The sequence below is a fragment of the Macaca nemestrina genome, chromosome 12 (assembly GCF_043159975.1).
Source record: "Macaca nemestrina isolate mMacNem1 chromosome 12, mMacNem.hap1, whole genome shotgun sequence".
NCBI classification, from domain to species: Eukaryota; Metazoa; Chordata; class Mammalia; order Primates; family Cercopithecidae; genus Macaca; species Macaca nemestrina.
This window is the reverse complement of record NC_092136.1, coordinates 567,635-583,013: the sequence shown is the minus strand read 5'-3', so window position 1 is coordinate 583,013 and position 15,379 is coordinate 567,635. Positions and strand designations below refer to the sequence as shown.

General features: G+C 52.9%; 1 protein-coding gene across 2 annotated transcripts in view; it reads left to right on the top strand.

Moving 5' to 3' along the window:
- The window catches only part of LOC105494141 (DEAF1 transcription factor), a 53,642-nt gene that overhangs the window by 24,571 nt on the left and 13,692 nt on the right, over nt 1-15,379 (top strand). For both annotated transcript variants that reach the window (XM_071074008.1, XM_071074009.1), the window contains exon 10: nt 205-452. In XM_071074008.1, coding sequence (XP_070930109.1) covers nt 205-452 — 248 coding nt within the window. The remainder of the gene's footprint in view (nt 1-204; nt 453-15,379) is intronic.

Genomic DNA, 15,379 nt, shown 5'->3' with positions numbered 1-15,379 from the left:
TTTTTTTAGCAGAGACTGGGTTTCACTGTGTTAGCCAGGGTGGTCTCCATCTCCTGACCTCATGATCCGCCCGCCTTGGCTTCCCAAAGTGCTGGGATGACAGGCGTGAGCCACTGTGCCCAGCTGATAATTTTTAACGGGGGCCATTTTGAAGCTAGGAAATTGATTCATTTCTTGGTTTATTTTGCTTTCCAAATGCTCTAGTGTTGACATCCCTGCCTGCGCTTGCCGTCCCACCCCCGACTCCCACCAAAGCGGCACCTCCCGCGTTGGTCAATGGGCTGGAGCTGTCAGAGCCGCGGAGCTGGCTGTACCTGGAGGAGATGGTCAACTCCTTGCTCACCACCGCACAGCAGCTGAAGACGCTGTTTGAGCAAGCCAAACATGCCAGCACCTACCGAGAAGCTGCCGCAAACCAGGCCAAGATCCACGCTGACGCAGAGCGGAAGGAGGTAACCTTGGAATAAATGGGTAGACACGACCTGTGCTGAGTCCCTCAGGCCGCCCTGGCGCCTGCGCCCAGCCGTGTAAGACCCACCTTGGCCCACAAGGCCCCTGCCCCACCTTTCTGGAAAAGGGAGCAGTGGAGAGTCATTTACTTACAAATGAAGCTTTTTCTACAGAAAAGTGGCAGCTATTAGTGTCAAGGTGGTTTTGGTTTTTGTAGAGAAGGTTTCTTTGTTTCGGAAAGGGAAACGATTTTATGCACATCAGCCATTCTGAATACTCAGCTTTTCTAGACGTTATTCATACTTCAGGTTGTCTTCCCCTAGTGAAATGTGCTTATATTTTATGAAATTTGGAGAACATCATCTGTTGAGTCTCTGAGTATCAGTGACTGGCAGGGCGAATGCTCAGCGCCTCCCTGGTGCCAAGCTCCCTCCATCTGCTGTTACAAAGCCCTGCCAGCTCTGGCATGTTCTTCAGAAGGCGGCTCCTGTGCGTGGTGGGAGGCTCCCAGGCGTCGTACCCATGTTTTCTGCAGCTTCCTCTTACTGCAGCACAAGCAAAAGGTCACTTAGGCCCCTTCGACCTCTTCTCATATGAAGTCTCTACTTCATATGAACCCTTTACTTAGATTGAAGACTTTTAGGTAATGTAAAGGTTTGGGTGGGTGACATGAATAGAGTAGAGAGAAATTACTAGAGCCCGAGTAAGCTGGAGAGAGGATTTCACCTTGTCACCCAGGCTGGAGTACAGAGGTGTGACCTCGGCTCACTGCAGCCTCAAGTTCCCAAGCTCAAGCAATCCTCCCGCCTCAGCCCCCCAGTAGCTGGGACTGTGGGCATGTGCCACCAGGCTTGGCTGATTTGTGTATTTTTCATAGAGAGAGGGTCTCGCTGTGCTGCCAGGCTGATCTCCAACTCCTGAGCTCAAGCCATGCACCCACCTCAGCCTCCCAAAGTGCTGGGAGTACAGGCGTGAACCACTGTGCCCGGCCAGAATGTTTCGTTAATTAATTAGCTGGATCACTTGATCCCAGGGGATAGAGGCTGCAGTGAGCCGTGATCACGCCACCGTGCTCCAGCCTCGGCAACAGAATGAGACCCTGTCTCAAAAAATCAAAAAGGCCGGGCGCGGTGGCTCAAGCCTGTAATCCCAGCACTTTGGGAGGCCGAGACGGGCGGATCACGAGGTCAGGAGATTGAGAGACGATCCCGGCTAACACGGTGAAACCCCGTCTCTACTAAAAAATACAAAAAAAATAGCCGGGCGAGGTGGCGGGCGCCTGTAGTCCCAGCTACTCGGGAGGCTGAGGCAGGAGAATGGCGTAAACCCGGGAGGCGGAGCTTGCAGTGAGCTGAGATCCGGCCACTGCACTCCAGCCTGGGTGACAGAGCAAGACTCCGTCTCAAAAAAAAAAAAAAAAAATCAAAAAGAAGTGTTTTATGATCATGTATATACTCTTTGTGGTGAATATTACATATACCCTTGAAAAGAGTTTTATTCAGTCATTGGTTTTCATTTTCTGTAACGTCATTAGGTCAAGGTGGTTCATAGTGTGGTTCAAATCTTGTTTTTCTTCAACCTAAAGATGTACTTTTAGCATTTCTTTTCATATCGGTCTGTTGGCCATGAATTCTCTGTTTTTGTTTATCTGTAATGTCCCTCTTTCACCTTTATTTTTTTATTTTTTATTTTTTTATTTTTTATTTTTTATTTTTTTTTATTTATTTTTTTTGAGACGGAGTCTCGCTCTGTCGCCCAGGCTGGAGTGCAGTGGCCGGATCTCAGCTCACTGCAAGCTCCGCCTCCCGGGTTCATGCCATTCTCCTGCCTCAGCCTCCCGAGTAGCTGGGACTACCGGCGCCGCCACCTCGCCCATCTAGTTTTTTTGTATTTTTTTAGTAGAGACGGGGTTTCACCGTGTTAGCCAGGATGGTCTCGATCTCCCGACCTCGTGATCCGCCCGTCTCGGCCTCCCAAAGTGCTGGGATTACAGGCTTGAGCCACCGCGCCCGGCCTCACCTTTATTTTTGAGGGACATTTTTGAGTGATGTGTAATTCTGGGTTGTCACTTACACATATATATATATATGTTTTTTTTTTTTTTTTTTTTGAGACAAGTCTCGCTCTTGTTTTCCAGGTTGGAGTGCAGTGGCGCAATCTTGGCTCACTGCAACCTCCGCTTCCCGGGTTCAAGCAATTCCCCTGCCTCAGCCTCCTGAGTAGCTGGGACTATAGGTGTGTGCCACCACACCCAGCTAATTTTTGTATTTTTGGTGGAGACAGGGTTTCGCCATGTTGCTCAGGCTGGTTTGAACTCCTGGGTTCAAGTGATCCACCCGCCTGGGCCTCCCAAAGTGCTGGGATTATAGGCATGAGCTAACACACTGGCCTATTTATTTATTTATTATTTTTTGAGACATAGAGTCTTGCTCTGTCACCAGGCTGGAGTATAGTGGCCCCATCTCGGCTCACTGCAACCTCCAGCTCCTTGGTTCAAGTGATTCTCCTGCCTCAGCCTCCTGAGTAGCTGGGATCACAGGCACACACCACCATGCCCAGCTAATTTTTTGTATTTTTTTTATAAGAGATGGGGTTTTGCCATGTTGGCCAGACTGGTCTTGAACTCCTGACCGACCTCAGGTGTTTCACCCACCTCGGCCTCCCGAAGTGCTGGGATTACCGGCGTGAGCCACCACGCCTGGTCTCAGGATCTACTTCTTTTGGCTAATTTTTCCCTTCACCGTGGATCCTGTTATCCCTTCTTCACACGTCTAGTACTTCCTGATTGTCTGTTGGAATTTTAGTTTATATACTGTTAATATGGTGGAGTTTATATGGTAGAGACTCTGAATTCTGTTGGATTCTGTTGTCTTCCCCTAAAGAGTGTGGGCTTTGTTCTCGGAGGCTGAATTCCTGCCGATCACCCTGAAGAGGCTCAGTGTTTATGCTATTAGGGCAGGTCTGACTGACTTTTGCTTCTGCCTGACACATCCTTAGTCTTGGATCTGCGAAGGTGTGGTTTTTCTGGATGTTCCTGGGAAGCCTGAGGTGTTTTTAAGCCTCTAACTTGTGAAGGTTGAAACTCCAGACTCTCAGGTGGTGAGCAGCAGCCGCCGTCTCAACTCAGTGTTCTCCGTCCTCCAGCCGTCCGTTTCTGCTGGGCCCCTGGGAGTCTTCCCCACACACTGCGTCAGCAGCTCAGGGTCAGACAAGTACGTGGGGAGCATTTATGTGCGGGATGGGGATGTCTTCTCTCTGTGCCTGCACCTTTCTGGGGTTTCTCCCCTCATTTTCCAGGCACTTTGTCAGCTCCGGCCAGGGTGACTGTAGCCTCCTACCACGGTGTGGCCACCCACGTCTGGTGGCCTGGGTTGGCCTCTGGGAGAAGCCATCCTGGCTCCATCTCCCTGCTGCGTCACCTGTCCCTGCTGCGTCACCTGTCCCTGCTGCGTCACCTGTCCCTGCTGCGTTACCTGGCTGCCTCTGTCCCCTGCCCATTCGGCAGTCAGAGTGTCTGATGCTGCTGGATCAGCCGGGTCCCTGCCCTGAAAGCCTGGGCTTTGAATTTTATTTGTAATTTTATGTACTTCTGTGAAAGAAATGTGACATGAAATCCCTTTTTCTTAAAATCCCATTTGGTAGACGGCTAAGCCTTTTAAAAAGTTAGAAAGGGCGGCCCCTTTCTCAGCTGGAAGCAGCTGTTGCAGTGAACATCCCATGCTTCTGAAAATGTCAGGAGTTAGAAGAAATGTCAGGAAGTGTTAGAAGCATTGCGTGCCCTTTCTCTCAAGCTGTGTATCGGATGTGTCATTTGTAAAGCCATTAGTTGAATCGCTGAGTCAGGACTTAGAGGGACCAAGTGTGAACCCTATCCCCCTCCTCTCAGTGTGAATAGCCGAGCCAGGACTTAGAGGAACTGAGTGTGACACCCTGTCCTCCTGCTCTCAGTGTGAATAGCTGAGACAGGACTTAGAGGGACCAAGTGTAACACCCTGTCCTCCTCCTCTCAGTGTGAATAGCCAAGCCAGGACTTAGAGGGACCGAGTGTGACACCCTGTCCTCCTCCTCCTCAGTGTGAATCGCTGAGCCAGGACTTAGAGGCTCTGAGTGTGACACCCTGTGCTCCTCCTCTCAGTGTGAATAGCTGAGCCAGGACTTAGAGGGACCAGGTGTAACACCCTGTCCTCCTCTCAGTGTGAATAGCTGAGTGAGGACTTAGAGGGACCGAGTGTGATGCCCTATCTTCTCTCTTCCTCCTCTCAGTGCCATGGCTTGGGGTGGACGCTGCTTCACACTCCTGCATGGTGGCCCAGACACAGTGGGTTTCATTTTCTTTTCTTTTTTTTTCTTTTTTCTGGTAGCTACAAAAGTGAACTGTTTTTTTTTTTTTTTTCCTTTTTCTTGAGACAGAGTTTCGCTCTTGTTGCCCAGGCTGGAGTGCAATGGCGTGATCTCAGCTCACTGCAACCTCCACCTCCTGGGTTCAAGCGATTCTTCTGTCTCAGCCTCCTGAGTAGCAGGGATTACAGGCATGTGCCACCATGCCTGGATGATTTTGTATTTTTAGTAGAGATGGAGTTTCTTCATGTTGGTCACCTGGTCTCGAACTCCCAACCTCACATGATCCGCCCGCCTCAGCTTCCCAAAGTGCTGGGATTATAAGGCGTGAGCTACTGCACCCAGCCCTGTTTTGTCCATTTTCTTGAGACATCTTAAATGAACCTACAGCTTTGGGAAGCCATGCTAGCAGACAGGACCACGGTGCTTCCTGTGATGGGGCCATCTCCTAGAGTCCAGCAGACCAGACCTTTGCAAGAAAAACCACTGAGGAGATGGAGGAGGAAAGGTCAAAAGCCTGATATTCACTCCAGAGGTGTCTTTTTTTTTTTTTTTTTTTTTTTTTTTTTGAGACGGAGTCTTGCTCTGTCGCCCAGACTGGAGTGCAGTGGCAGGATCTCAGCTCACTGCAACCTCCACCTCCCGGGTTCAAGCAATTCTCCTGCCTCAGTCTCCCAAGTGGTTGGAATTACAGGTGCGCACCAGCACGCCTGGCTAATTTTTGTGTTTTTAGTAGAGATGGGGTTTTGCCATATTGGCCAGGCTGGTTTTGAACTCCTGACCTCAAGTGATCCACCCTCCTTGGCCTCCCAAAGTGCTGGGATTACAGATGTAAGCCACAATGCCCAGGTAAGTTTTGTGGTTTTTTTTTTTTTTTTTTTTTTTTGAGACGGAGTCTCGCTCTGTCGCCCAGACTGGAGTGCAGTGGCGCGATCTCGGCTCACTACAAGCTCCGCCTCCCAGGTTCACGCCATTCTCCTGCCTCAGCCTCCGGAGTAGCTGGGACTACAGGCGCCCGCCACCACGCCCGGCTAATTTCTTTTTGTATTTTTAGTAGAGACGGGGTTTCACCGTGTTAGCCAGGATGGTCTCGATCTCCTGACCTCGTGATCCGCCCGCCTCGGCCTCCCAAAGTGCTGGGATTACAGGCTTGAGCCACCGCGCCCGGCCAGTTTTGTGTTTTTTATAGAGACAGGATCTCGCTATGTTGCCCAGGCTGATCCTGAACACCTGGTCTCAAGAAATTTGCCCAGTCAGCTTCCCAGAGTCTGGGACTCTAGGCATGAGCCCCTGCTCTTGGCCCCCAGGCCAGTGGTGAAAAACAAGATATCATCCCTTTCAGAGCATCAGGACGGCGGTTGTGCTCAGGGAGGCTGGGAACGGGCATCGTGCCCTCTGGGGGTGCGGCAGGCTCACTTGACTGGAAGAGATTTTCATGGTGCTGCTGCCCCCTGCTGCCCTGCTGACCCCTCTGCTGCCTACTGACCCCTCTGCTGCCCTGCTGACCCCTCTGCTGCGCTACTGACCGCCCTGCTCTCCTGCGCTACTGACCGCCCTGCTCTCCTGCTGACCGGTTGCTCTGCTGCCCTGCTGACCCTTCTGCTGCCCTGCTGACCCCTCTGCTGCGCTACTGACCCCCCTGCTCTCCTGCTGACCCCCCTGCTCTCCTGCTGACCCCCCTGCTGCCTGCTGACAGCCCTGCTGCCCTGCTGAGGGCTCACCTGGTGAACAGTCACAGGCTCTTGCAGACGTGGTTGCCCGTGCCCATGCCGTGTGCATGCAGCCATTCTAGCAAAGGTGATGGTCACTTGGACCATTGTGGTGACATGATGGCTACAGCACCCAGGCCGGAGCAAGGCTGCTGGGGTCTGGTGAGATGATGGCTCTGAATCAGACGCGGAGATTCCGTTGAGATCAGCCCCACAGGCATCTTACGAGAGCTCGGAGGGGAGGCCCATCCTACCAGGACTTCTGTGTCCCTTCAGCCTGTGTCCCTTCAGCCGGCGGCGACAGCAGCACAGAGCAGCCTCCGGAGCCTGGGGGTGCAGACTGGGACGGGCGGGAGTGGGAAGTCGGCGAGGGGAGGAACGTGGTTGCATGTTGGCCTCCTCCTGCCCTGTAGGAAGGACCGAATGGTTCCCCCAACAGTAGGATGAAAGTGAGTTTTCGTGGCCACTGCAGAATGGGAGGAAGGCTTTATGCTGGGGTGTCCAATCTTTTCTCTTCCCTGGGCCACACTGGAAGAAGAGGAATTGTCTTGGGCCACACATTAAAAATCTCATCTTTTTTTTTGTTTTTTCTTTTTATGAGACGGAGTCTTGCCCTGTTGCCCAGGCTGGAGTGCGGTGATGTGATCTCAACTCACCACACACCACCTCTGCCTCCCGGGTTCAAGTGATTCTCTTGCCTCAGCCTGTCGGGTAGCTGGCATTACAGGTGCGCACCACTGCGCCCAGCTAGTTTTTTTATTTTTCTTAGTAGAGACAGGGTTTTGCCTTGTTGGCCAGGCTGGTCTTGAACACCTGACCTCGTCATCCACCCGCCTTGGCGTCTCAAAGTGCTGGGATTACAGGCATGAGCCACTGTGCCCGGCCCATAATGTTTTAAGAAAGTTTATGAATTTGTGTTGGGACTCATGCAAAGCCATCCTGGGCTGCATGCAGCCCACGGGCCATGGGTTGGACAAGCTTGTTTTGTGCCACTAAATAGTTATTTGTAATTTGTGCTGGAAAGTCAGGGTTTGACAGGTGGACGGCACTGTCTCTGAATGGAAAGGTCCACGTGTGGGGATGAGGAAGCCTCACTCGTGAGCACCCATCACAGAGCTCCCGTGCCTCCAGCAGTGGGGAGGGCAGGCCTGACGCTGCCACTTCAACATTTTATCTGGAATCGGTTTTTTTTTTTTTTTTTTTTTTTTTTTTTTGAGACGGAGTCTCGCTCTGTCACCCAGGCTGGAGTGCAGTGGCCGGATCTCAGCTCACTGCAAGCTCCGCCTCCCGGGTTCACGCCATTCTCCGGCCTCAGCCTCCCGAGTAGCTGGGACTACAGGCGCCCGCCACCACGCCCGGCTAGTTTTTTTTTGTATTTCTTAATAGACACGGGGTTTCACCGTGTTAGCCAGGATGGTCTCGATCTCCTGACCTCGTGATCCGCCCGTCTCGGCCTCCCAAAGTGCTGGGATTACAGGCTTGAGCCACCGCGCCCGGCCATGGGTTTTTTTTTGAGATGGAATTTCGCTCTCGTTGCTCAGGCTGGAGTGTGATGGCACAATCTCAGCTCACTGCAACCTGTGCCTCCCAGGTTCAAGCGATTCTTCTGCCTCAGCCTCCCAAGTAGCTGGGGTTACAGGCACTTGCCACCACACCTGGCTAATTTTTGTATTTTTAGTAGACGTGGGGTTTCACCATGTTGGCCAGGCTAGTGTTGAACCCCTGACCTCAGGTGATCCGCCTGCCTTGGCCTCCCAAAGTGCTGGGATTACAGGCATGAGCCTCCGTACCCGGCCTTTTAGCTGGAATTAAAAAAAAAAAAAAAAAAAAAAAAATCAAATGTAGCCCAGCTGAAGCTATTAAGGGTATTGTTGCCAGTTTTAACCATGGGAAATCTGCATTCGTGTGTATGTAATGAGCTCTGCAGAGATTCAGCAAGGCAGAAGAGCAGATGCCCTTGGCCGTCAAGGGCACAGTGTCCAGTGGAAGCCAGCCGAGTGGCTGCAGGGTCTTGGACTCACGGCTGTGGCCCCAACTTGTTGTTGGCCATGCTGCCCTGAGCCCAAACCCCATTCCTCCAGCCTATCCCTGTTTCTAGTAGCTCTCTCTCAGGCTTTCTTCAGTCTCCCTAACTTCCTTTTAAAGTGTTAAATATAGCACAGCACAGAAGTATATGAAAGGGAGAAGAATATGTAAGTTGGACAGTAAATAACAATGTCATTGACTCCTAGGGAGCTCAGAAATAGGTCTGTGCTGTGCCCGGATGGTGCCTTCGTGCCTGGGAATCTGGAAGGGTGGAGCCAGACCCAGAGCAGCCGCTTCCCCGCGGGCCTCCGACACTGTAAGGCCGCCGGTGCCACAGGCAGCGCTGAGAGGGGCTTGTGTTTCGGTGACATTTCCCTGAAGTCCAGGCATGGGGGTTTTGTAAATGAGGGCTTTGCCTGCCTTGTTCTCTAGTGTCAGCCTAACATTCACGTGAGCCAGATCGGCCTGGCCAGACCCAAGGCAGCTCAGTCAGCTGTTCTGCATCAGAGGGCAGATTCCAAAGCCGGACCTGTGTCCTGCCGTGGCCGAGTGAGCGAGGGTTGCTGGTGTCTTTGGGATACTCGGGAGCAGCCCGCCATCCCCACGTCCCCAGGGAACTCTTTGGAGCACAGCCGGCAGTGTGGAAGCCCCCAGAAACGCAGCCTCGGAGTCTCCCGAGGGAGCTGGGGGTGTGGTGAGACGGGAGGGGCGGCCAGGTGCCCAGAACAGGGTGAAGCGGCACTGGTGGGGCAGGCTGGGAAAAGCACAGAGGTGGCTGCGCGAATATTCCCACCTCAGCGGGACCCAGCCTGACCAGCGGGACCCAGCCTGACCAGCGGGATGAGGTGTGTGGGCTTTCGGGGGCAGGGGTGGGGCAGGTTGTAAATTTGATTTTGCCCGATGCTTCCTCAGAGATCTGTATCATGGTCATTTCATAGAAACGGCAAACTCTGTCCCAGCTCAAAATGATGCTGTTAGACTAATCCTTTGATCTCCTTACGCGTGCGGCTCAGCTTTCAGCTAAATCTGCTTGATTTTATGAGGGTTTTCTCTTATTTCTGTTGCTTCCTCAAGGGAGAGTAATCCAGTCTAATTTACATTTCTCTTACTTTTAAGCTGAGCTGCTGCACCCTCACGGGACACAGTCATGGGGAGCCCTCTGCCCCATGGTGGGCGTCGGTGAAGCCACAGTGGTCCTGGGGGCAGACCTCAAGGGTGCGCAGCAGCAGCCCCCGGGCCCCGTCTATCCGAGCCCCGCCTGGCCCTGCCTGCCCTGTGTCGGGGGCTTTGTATTTCAGCCTCCATGCAGGGTGACGCTGGGGCTCCCCAGCGTCCAGTTCACAGCTTCAGGGTCCAGCAGGTTCTCCTGAAGCCCCGTCCACCACCGGCTTCCTGCTCACTCTCCCCTCTGTCTCTCCAGAGGGGCCAGGCCTATGGAACGAGGCGGCTGCTTCACCTGAACTCACCGCAGTGCCGGGAAAGGAGCCTCTGGGACGAGACCCAGGAGTGGATCTGCAAAGGGTACTCAGGGTTCTCCCAGCGGCTCTGAACCCCAAGGCCAAGTCGCCCTCCAGTCACCTGGCTCCTGAAGCAAGCGGAGGCCCCTGTGGCCACAGTCAGTTCAGGAGTGATGGTGACATGGAGTCGGCTCCAGCGAGGCCCCTGGCAGCGTTCACATCCTCTGAGAATAAGTCATAAAGAAAGCACTCCCCGTGAGATACACACTCCACCAGGCCGCCTCCAACCACAGCCTCAACTCCATCCTGGGTGTGTCTAGGTTTTCTTTTTTTTTTTTTTTTTTTTTGAGACGGAGTCTCGCTCTGTCGCCCAGGCTGGAGTGCAGTGGCCGGATCTCAGCTCACTGCAAGCTCCGCCTCCCGGGTTCACGCCATTCTCCTGCCTCAGCCTCCCGAGTAGCTGGGACTACAGGCGCCCGCCACCTCGCCCGGCTAGTTTTTTGTATTTTTTAGTAGAGACGGGGTTTCACCGTGTTAACCAGGATGGTCTCGATCTCCTGACCTCGTGATCCGCCCGTCTCGGCCTCCCAAAGTGCTGGGATTACAGGCTTGAGCCACCGCGCCCGGCCAGGTTTTCTTTTTTATTATTATTATTTTGTATCGTTCCAGACATGTTCTCCCTGTCACCCAGGCTGGAGTGCAGTGGTGCGACCTCAGCTCACTGCAACCTCCACGTCCTAGGCTCAAGCGATCCTCCCACCTCAGCCTCTCTAGTAACTGAGAGGTGCATGCCACCATGCCCAGCTAATTTTTTGTTGTTGTTGTTGTTGAGACGGAGTCTCGCTCTGTCGCCCAGGCTGAAGTGCAGTGGCCAGATCTCAGCTCACTGTAAGCTCCGCCTCCCGGGTTCACGCCATTCTCCTGCCTCAGCCTCCCAAGTAGCTGGCACTACAGGCGCCCGCCACCTCGCCCAGCTAGTTTTTTGTATTTTTTTTTTTTTTAGTAGAGACGAGGTTTCACTGTGTTAGCCAGGATGGTCTTGATCTCCTGACCTCGTGATCCGCCCGTCTCGGCCTCCCAAAGTGCTGGGATTACAGGCTTGAGCCACCGCGCCCGGCCTGCTAATTTTTTTTTATATATATAGACAGGGTTTTGCCATGTCACCCATGCTGGCCTTAAACTCTTGGGCTCAAGCGATGCTCCCGCCTCAGCCTCCCAAAGTGCTGGGATTACAGGTATAGCCACAATGCCTGGCCAGTATCTAGGTTTTCAAGTTAGACTTAGCTTTATTTGCAGAAAGAATAATGAATACATTATTAGCTTATTCTTTGATGGTTAAAAAATTAATAGGCATTGGCAGGCAGCGGTGGCTCACACCTGTAATCCCAGCATTTTGGGAGGTCGAGGCGAGCGGATCACGAGGTCAGGAGATGGAGACCATCCTGGCTAACACGGTGAAACCCCATCTCTACTAAAAATACAAAAAACTAGCCGGGCGAGGTGGCGGGCGTCTGTAGTCCAGCTATTCGGTTCACGGGAGAATGGCATGAACCTGGGAGGCGGAGCTTTCAGTGAGCCAAGATCTGGCCACTGCACTCCAGCCTGGGCGACACAACGAGACTCCGTCTCAAAAAAGAAAAAAAAAATTAATAGGCATTTTATATGTGATCTTATGGTCTTACTCTTGGTTGGCTGTTTCTGAAGGAGTGGCTTTGTTATCTGTAATTTGTCTAATTTAAAAATCAATTATAATGAAACCAGCATATGTGATTCACAAGGCTTTTTTTCCACCTGGACCAAAGTACACCAGCTATTGTGTTGCCAGAGGTGTGTTCCCATTGTGTGATGTGCAGGTGGGGGCCCCTGCAGCAAGGAAGGCCGGCCCGGAAACCCCTTCGCAGTCTGTGCTGAGGGTGCTCTGCTGCAGTCTTCTCCTCTGCCCGCCCGCAGCCCAGAGAACTCTGAATGCCAGTGGCAGTGCCACTGCTCGGCAGCATGAGCTTCTCGGGGTGTCCGGGCAGGCCTGGGCACTTCTGCCCTCTGTGCCGTCCACAGTCCTGTGATTTCCTGACGGTTTCCTGAAAGTACAGAATGGACTCATCAATGTCCTTGGCAGCAGAAACGCGGTGTCTTGTCCTAACCTTCTGCAACGCAACTCACCTCTTCCACAGTAATGAATGGGTATTTTTTTATTTTATTTTTATTTTTTGAGACAATCTTGCTCTGTTGTGCAGGCTGGAGTGCAATGGTGTGATCTCGGCTCACTGCAACCTCTGCCTCCCGGATTCAGGCAATTCTTCTGCCTCAGCCTCCCGAGTAGCTGGGACTACAGGCGCCTGCCGCCACGCCCAGCTAATGTTTGTATTTTTAGTAGAGATGGGGTTTCACCATGTTGGCCAGGCTGGTTTCGAACTCCTGACCTTATGATCCGCCCTCCTCGGCCTCCCAAAGTGCTGAAATTACAGGCGTGAGCCACTGCGCCCTGCCAATGAATGGTTATTTTTAAAAATAAACGTATTTCGGGATAATTTTAGGTTTACAGAAAAGTTGCAGAGTGAGCACAGAACATCCCTTCTGCCACTCCGCAGCCTCCTTTCTGTAACTTCTGAGTCCACAGGGCGTGGCTGTTGTAGCTCAGAATCCAGCACTGGGTGTCACTGTGAACTCCAGACTTTGAATTTCACTATCAACATCCTGTTTCTGCTCCAGGACCTTGTCCCCGCTGCCACCTGTGGGAGATGGCCTCCCGTGTGCCATTTACCCGGCACCCTCAGGCCTGTGACGGTCTCTCAGTCTTTCCTTGTCTTCCGTGCCCTGCAGTTCTGAGGGGTCTGGCCAGGCAGTTTGTCCAGGTGCCCCAACCCAGGCTTGTCTTGTGCTTTCTGGTGGGGGTGGATGACAGGTTTCAGGGAGGAGTGCCGCCGCCTGTCTTACACCACTGTGGTGTCTCTGACATCCAAGTGACATTACAGACAGCTCTGACCTTCCTCACCAGAGTCAGGGTGTCTGCGGCTGTCTCCTTGGAAACAGGGCTGCTTCTCCCCTTGCACGTTTAGTCAGGGGGCAAGTCCACGGCTGGGGGCTCCTCCTAGACAGGGGAGGACCGGAAGAGCTTGGACTTGTATTTATTTATTTGATCATTTGTTTGTATCAGGATGAGCTCTTTTTTTTTTTTTTTTTTTTTTTTTTTTTTGAGACGGAGTCTCGCTCTGTCGCCCAGGCTGGAGTGCAGTGGCGCGATCTCGGCTCACTGCAAGCTCCGCCTCCCGGGTTCACGCCATTCTCCTGCCTCAGCCTCCCGAGTAGCTGGGACTACAGGCGCCCACAACCGCGCCCGGCTAATTTTTTGTATTTTTAGTAGAGACGGGGTTTCACCGTGGTCTCGATCTCCTGACCTTGTGATCCGCCCACCTCGGCCTCCCAAAGTGCTGGGATTACAGGCGTGAGCCACCGCACCCGGCCGGATGAGCTCATTTTATATATGTTTTAAACTCTGAGCTAGAATACAATACTACTTTTTTTGTGATTCACACTATCTGTCCTTGGCCCTGGGGAGCTCCTGCAGTCAGCTCCTGGGTCCCCTGACGCACCCCCATCAACAGATTTTCCATTTTGGGCCACGTCCTGACTTCCTGGCACTGTAGGGTGCTCTAGGCTCCTCCTGCATTCCCTGCCCTGGCCCGGGAACCAGCCCCTTCTCCAAGGAGCCCAGATCCTTTTACTGGAGAGTCTTAGAGAGTGAGGCCGGGGTGCCAGGTGGGTGCCAGGTGGGTCCGGCGCTGCTGGGATGTTGTCGCTTGGAGGCCGTCAGCTGCAGAGCAGGGACGAGGGTGTCACCTGTGTCACCCTCGTGTGAACGTCTCCGCAGCCGCTTCTGTATCTGTGAAGAGAACGTGAGTTCATGCTACTGCCTCTGACTCTAATTCAGACCCCAAAACTCCTTCTAACCTTCCTAAAAAGTTATTTTTTTGTTTTTTTTTTTTTTTAAAAAAGGTTGTGCAAAGGGTGTACTGCGAAAGGGCCGAGCGGTTGAAAGTCCCAGCTGAGGCCAAAGAGGTGCCCGCGAGGCAACAGGACAGGCTTTCCGTTCAGTTCAGGGGTGCTGTCCTCCAGGAACTATGCTGGGGGGCAAGTACAGGACGTCCTGGTGTGTGGTGCACAGGGACTGCTGGACGCGGAGCCTCGTGCCCTTCTCAGCGTGGGGGCACGCCGACCTCGCTCCCGCCAGCCTCCCACCCCACCTGACCCAGGTCTCTGAGGGGCTGGACCCGGCCATCCACAGAGCAACCCAGGATGTTAATAAAGCTACAGAAGCTGTGTTCTTCTTCGAGGAACTTCTTGTGGTCACAGACTTTCCAAGAAATATTTTGTCATTTAAAGTAGAGGCACAGGCCAGGTGTGGTAGCTCATGCCTGTAATCCCAGCACTTTGGGAGGCCGACTCAGCTGGATCATTTGAGGTCAGGAGTTTGAGACCAGCCTGACCAATATGGTGAAATCCCATGTGTACTAAAAATACAAAAATATTAGCTGGGCGTGGTGGTGCGTGCCTGTAGTCCCAGCTGTGGGGAGGCTGAGGCACAAGGATCGCTTGAACCCAGGAGGCGGAGGTTGCAGTGAGCCAAGATCGCGCCACTGCACTCCAACCTGGGCAACAGAATGAGACTCCCATCTCAAAAACAAATAAATAAATAAATAAAAGGCTGGGCGCAGTGACTCAAGCTTGTAATCCCAGCACTTTGGGAGGCCGAGGCAGGTGGATCATGAGGTCAAGAGATCAAGACCATCCTGGCCAACATGGTGAAACCTTGTCTCTACTAAAAAAAAAAAAAAAAAAATAGCCAGATGTGGTGGCAGGTGCCTGTAGTCCCAGCTACTCAGGAGGTTGAGGCAGGAGAATCACTTGAACCCAGGAGGCGGAGGTTGCAGTGAGCCAAGATCGTGCCACTGCACCCCAGGCTGGCAACAGAGTGAGACTCCATCTCAAAAAAAATAAATAAATAAATAAATAAAGTAGAGGCAGGGGACAACCTAAATTAGTACCAAAATGCCTCCTGTTTTCTGAAGTGAGTGAATGTTGGAGCTCTGAATGTCTTACAACTGGAAAAATGCTAAAGATCACGTTTGCGAAGAAGGGAGGCAAGCATCAGAACAGAGCCTCAGAGCCGGGCTGCGCGTGCAGGAACCGCGAGGCCGCACTGGGGTCATTTCCGGAGCTGCTTGCAGACGCTGCCACTCACCCACTGGCCACGGCCTCTCCCGCAGTGCCTGCGGATGATCTGGGCGTACCGGGCGTGCGGGTCCCGTCGCTGAGGCCTCTCCTAGGCCCGGTGGCCTTCTCCGTCTCCGAGAGCATTGACATTGACGGCGGAACTCACAACTGTCAAGCACCTTAGTCATG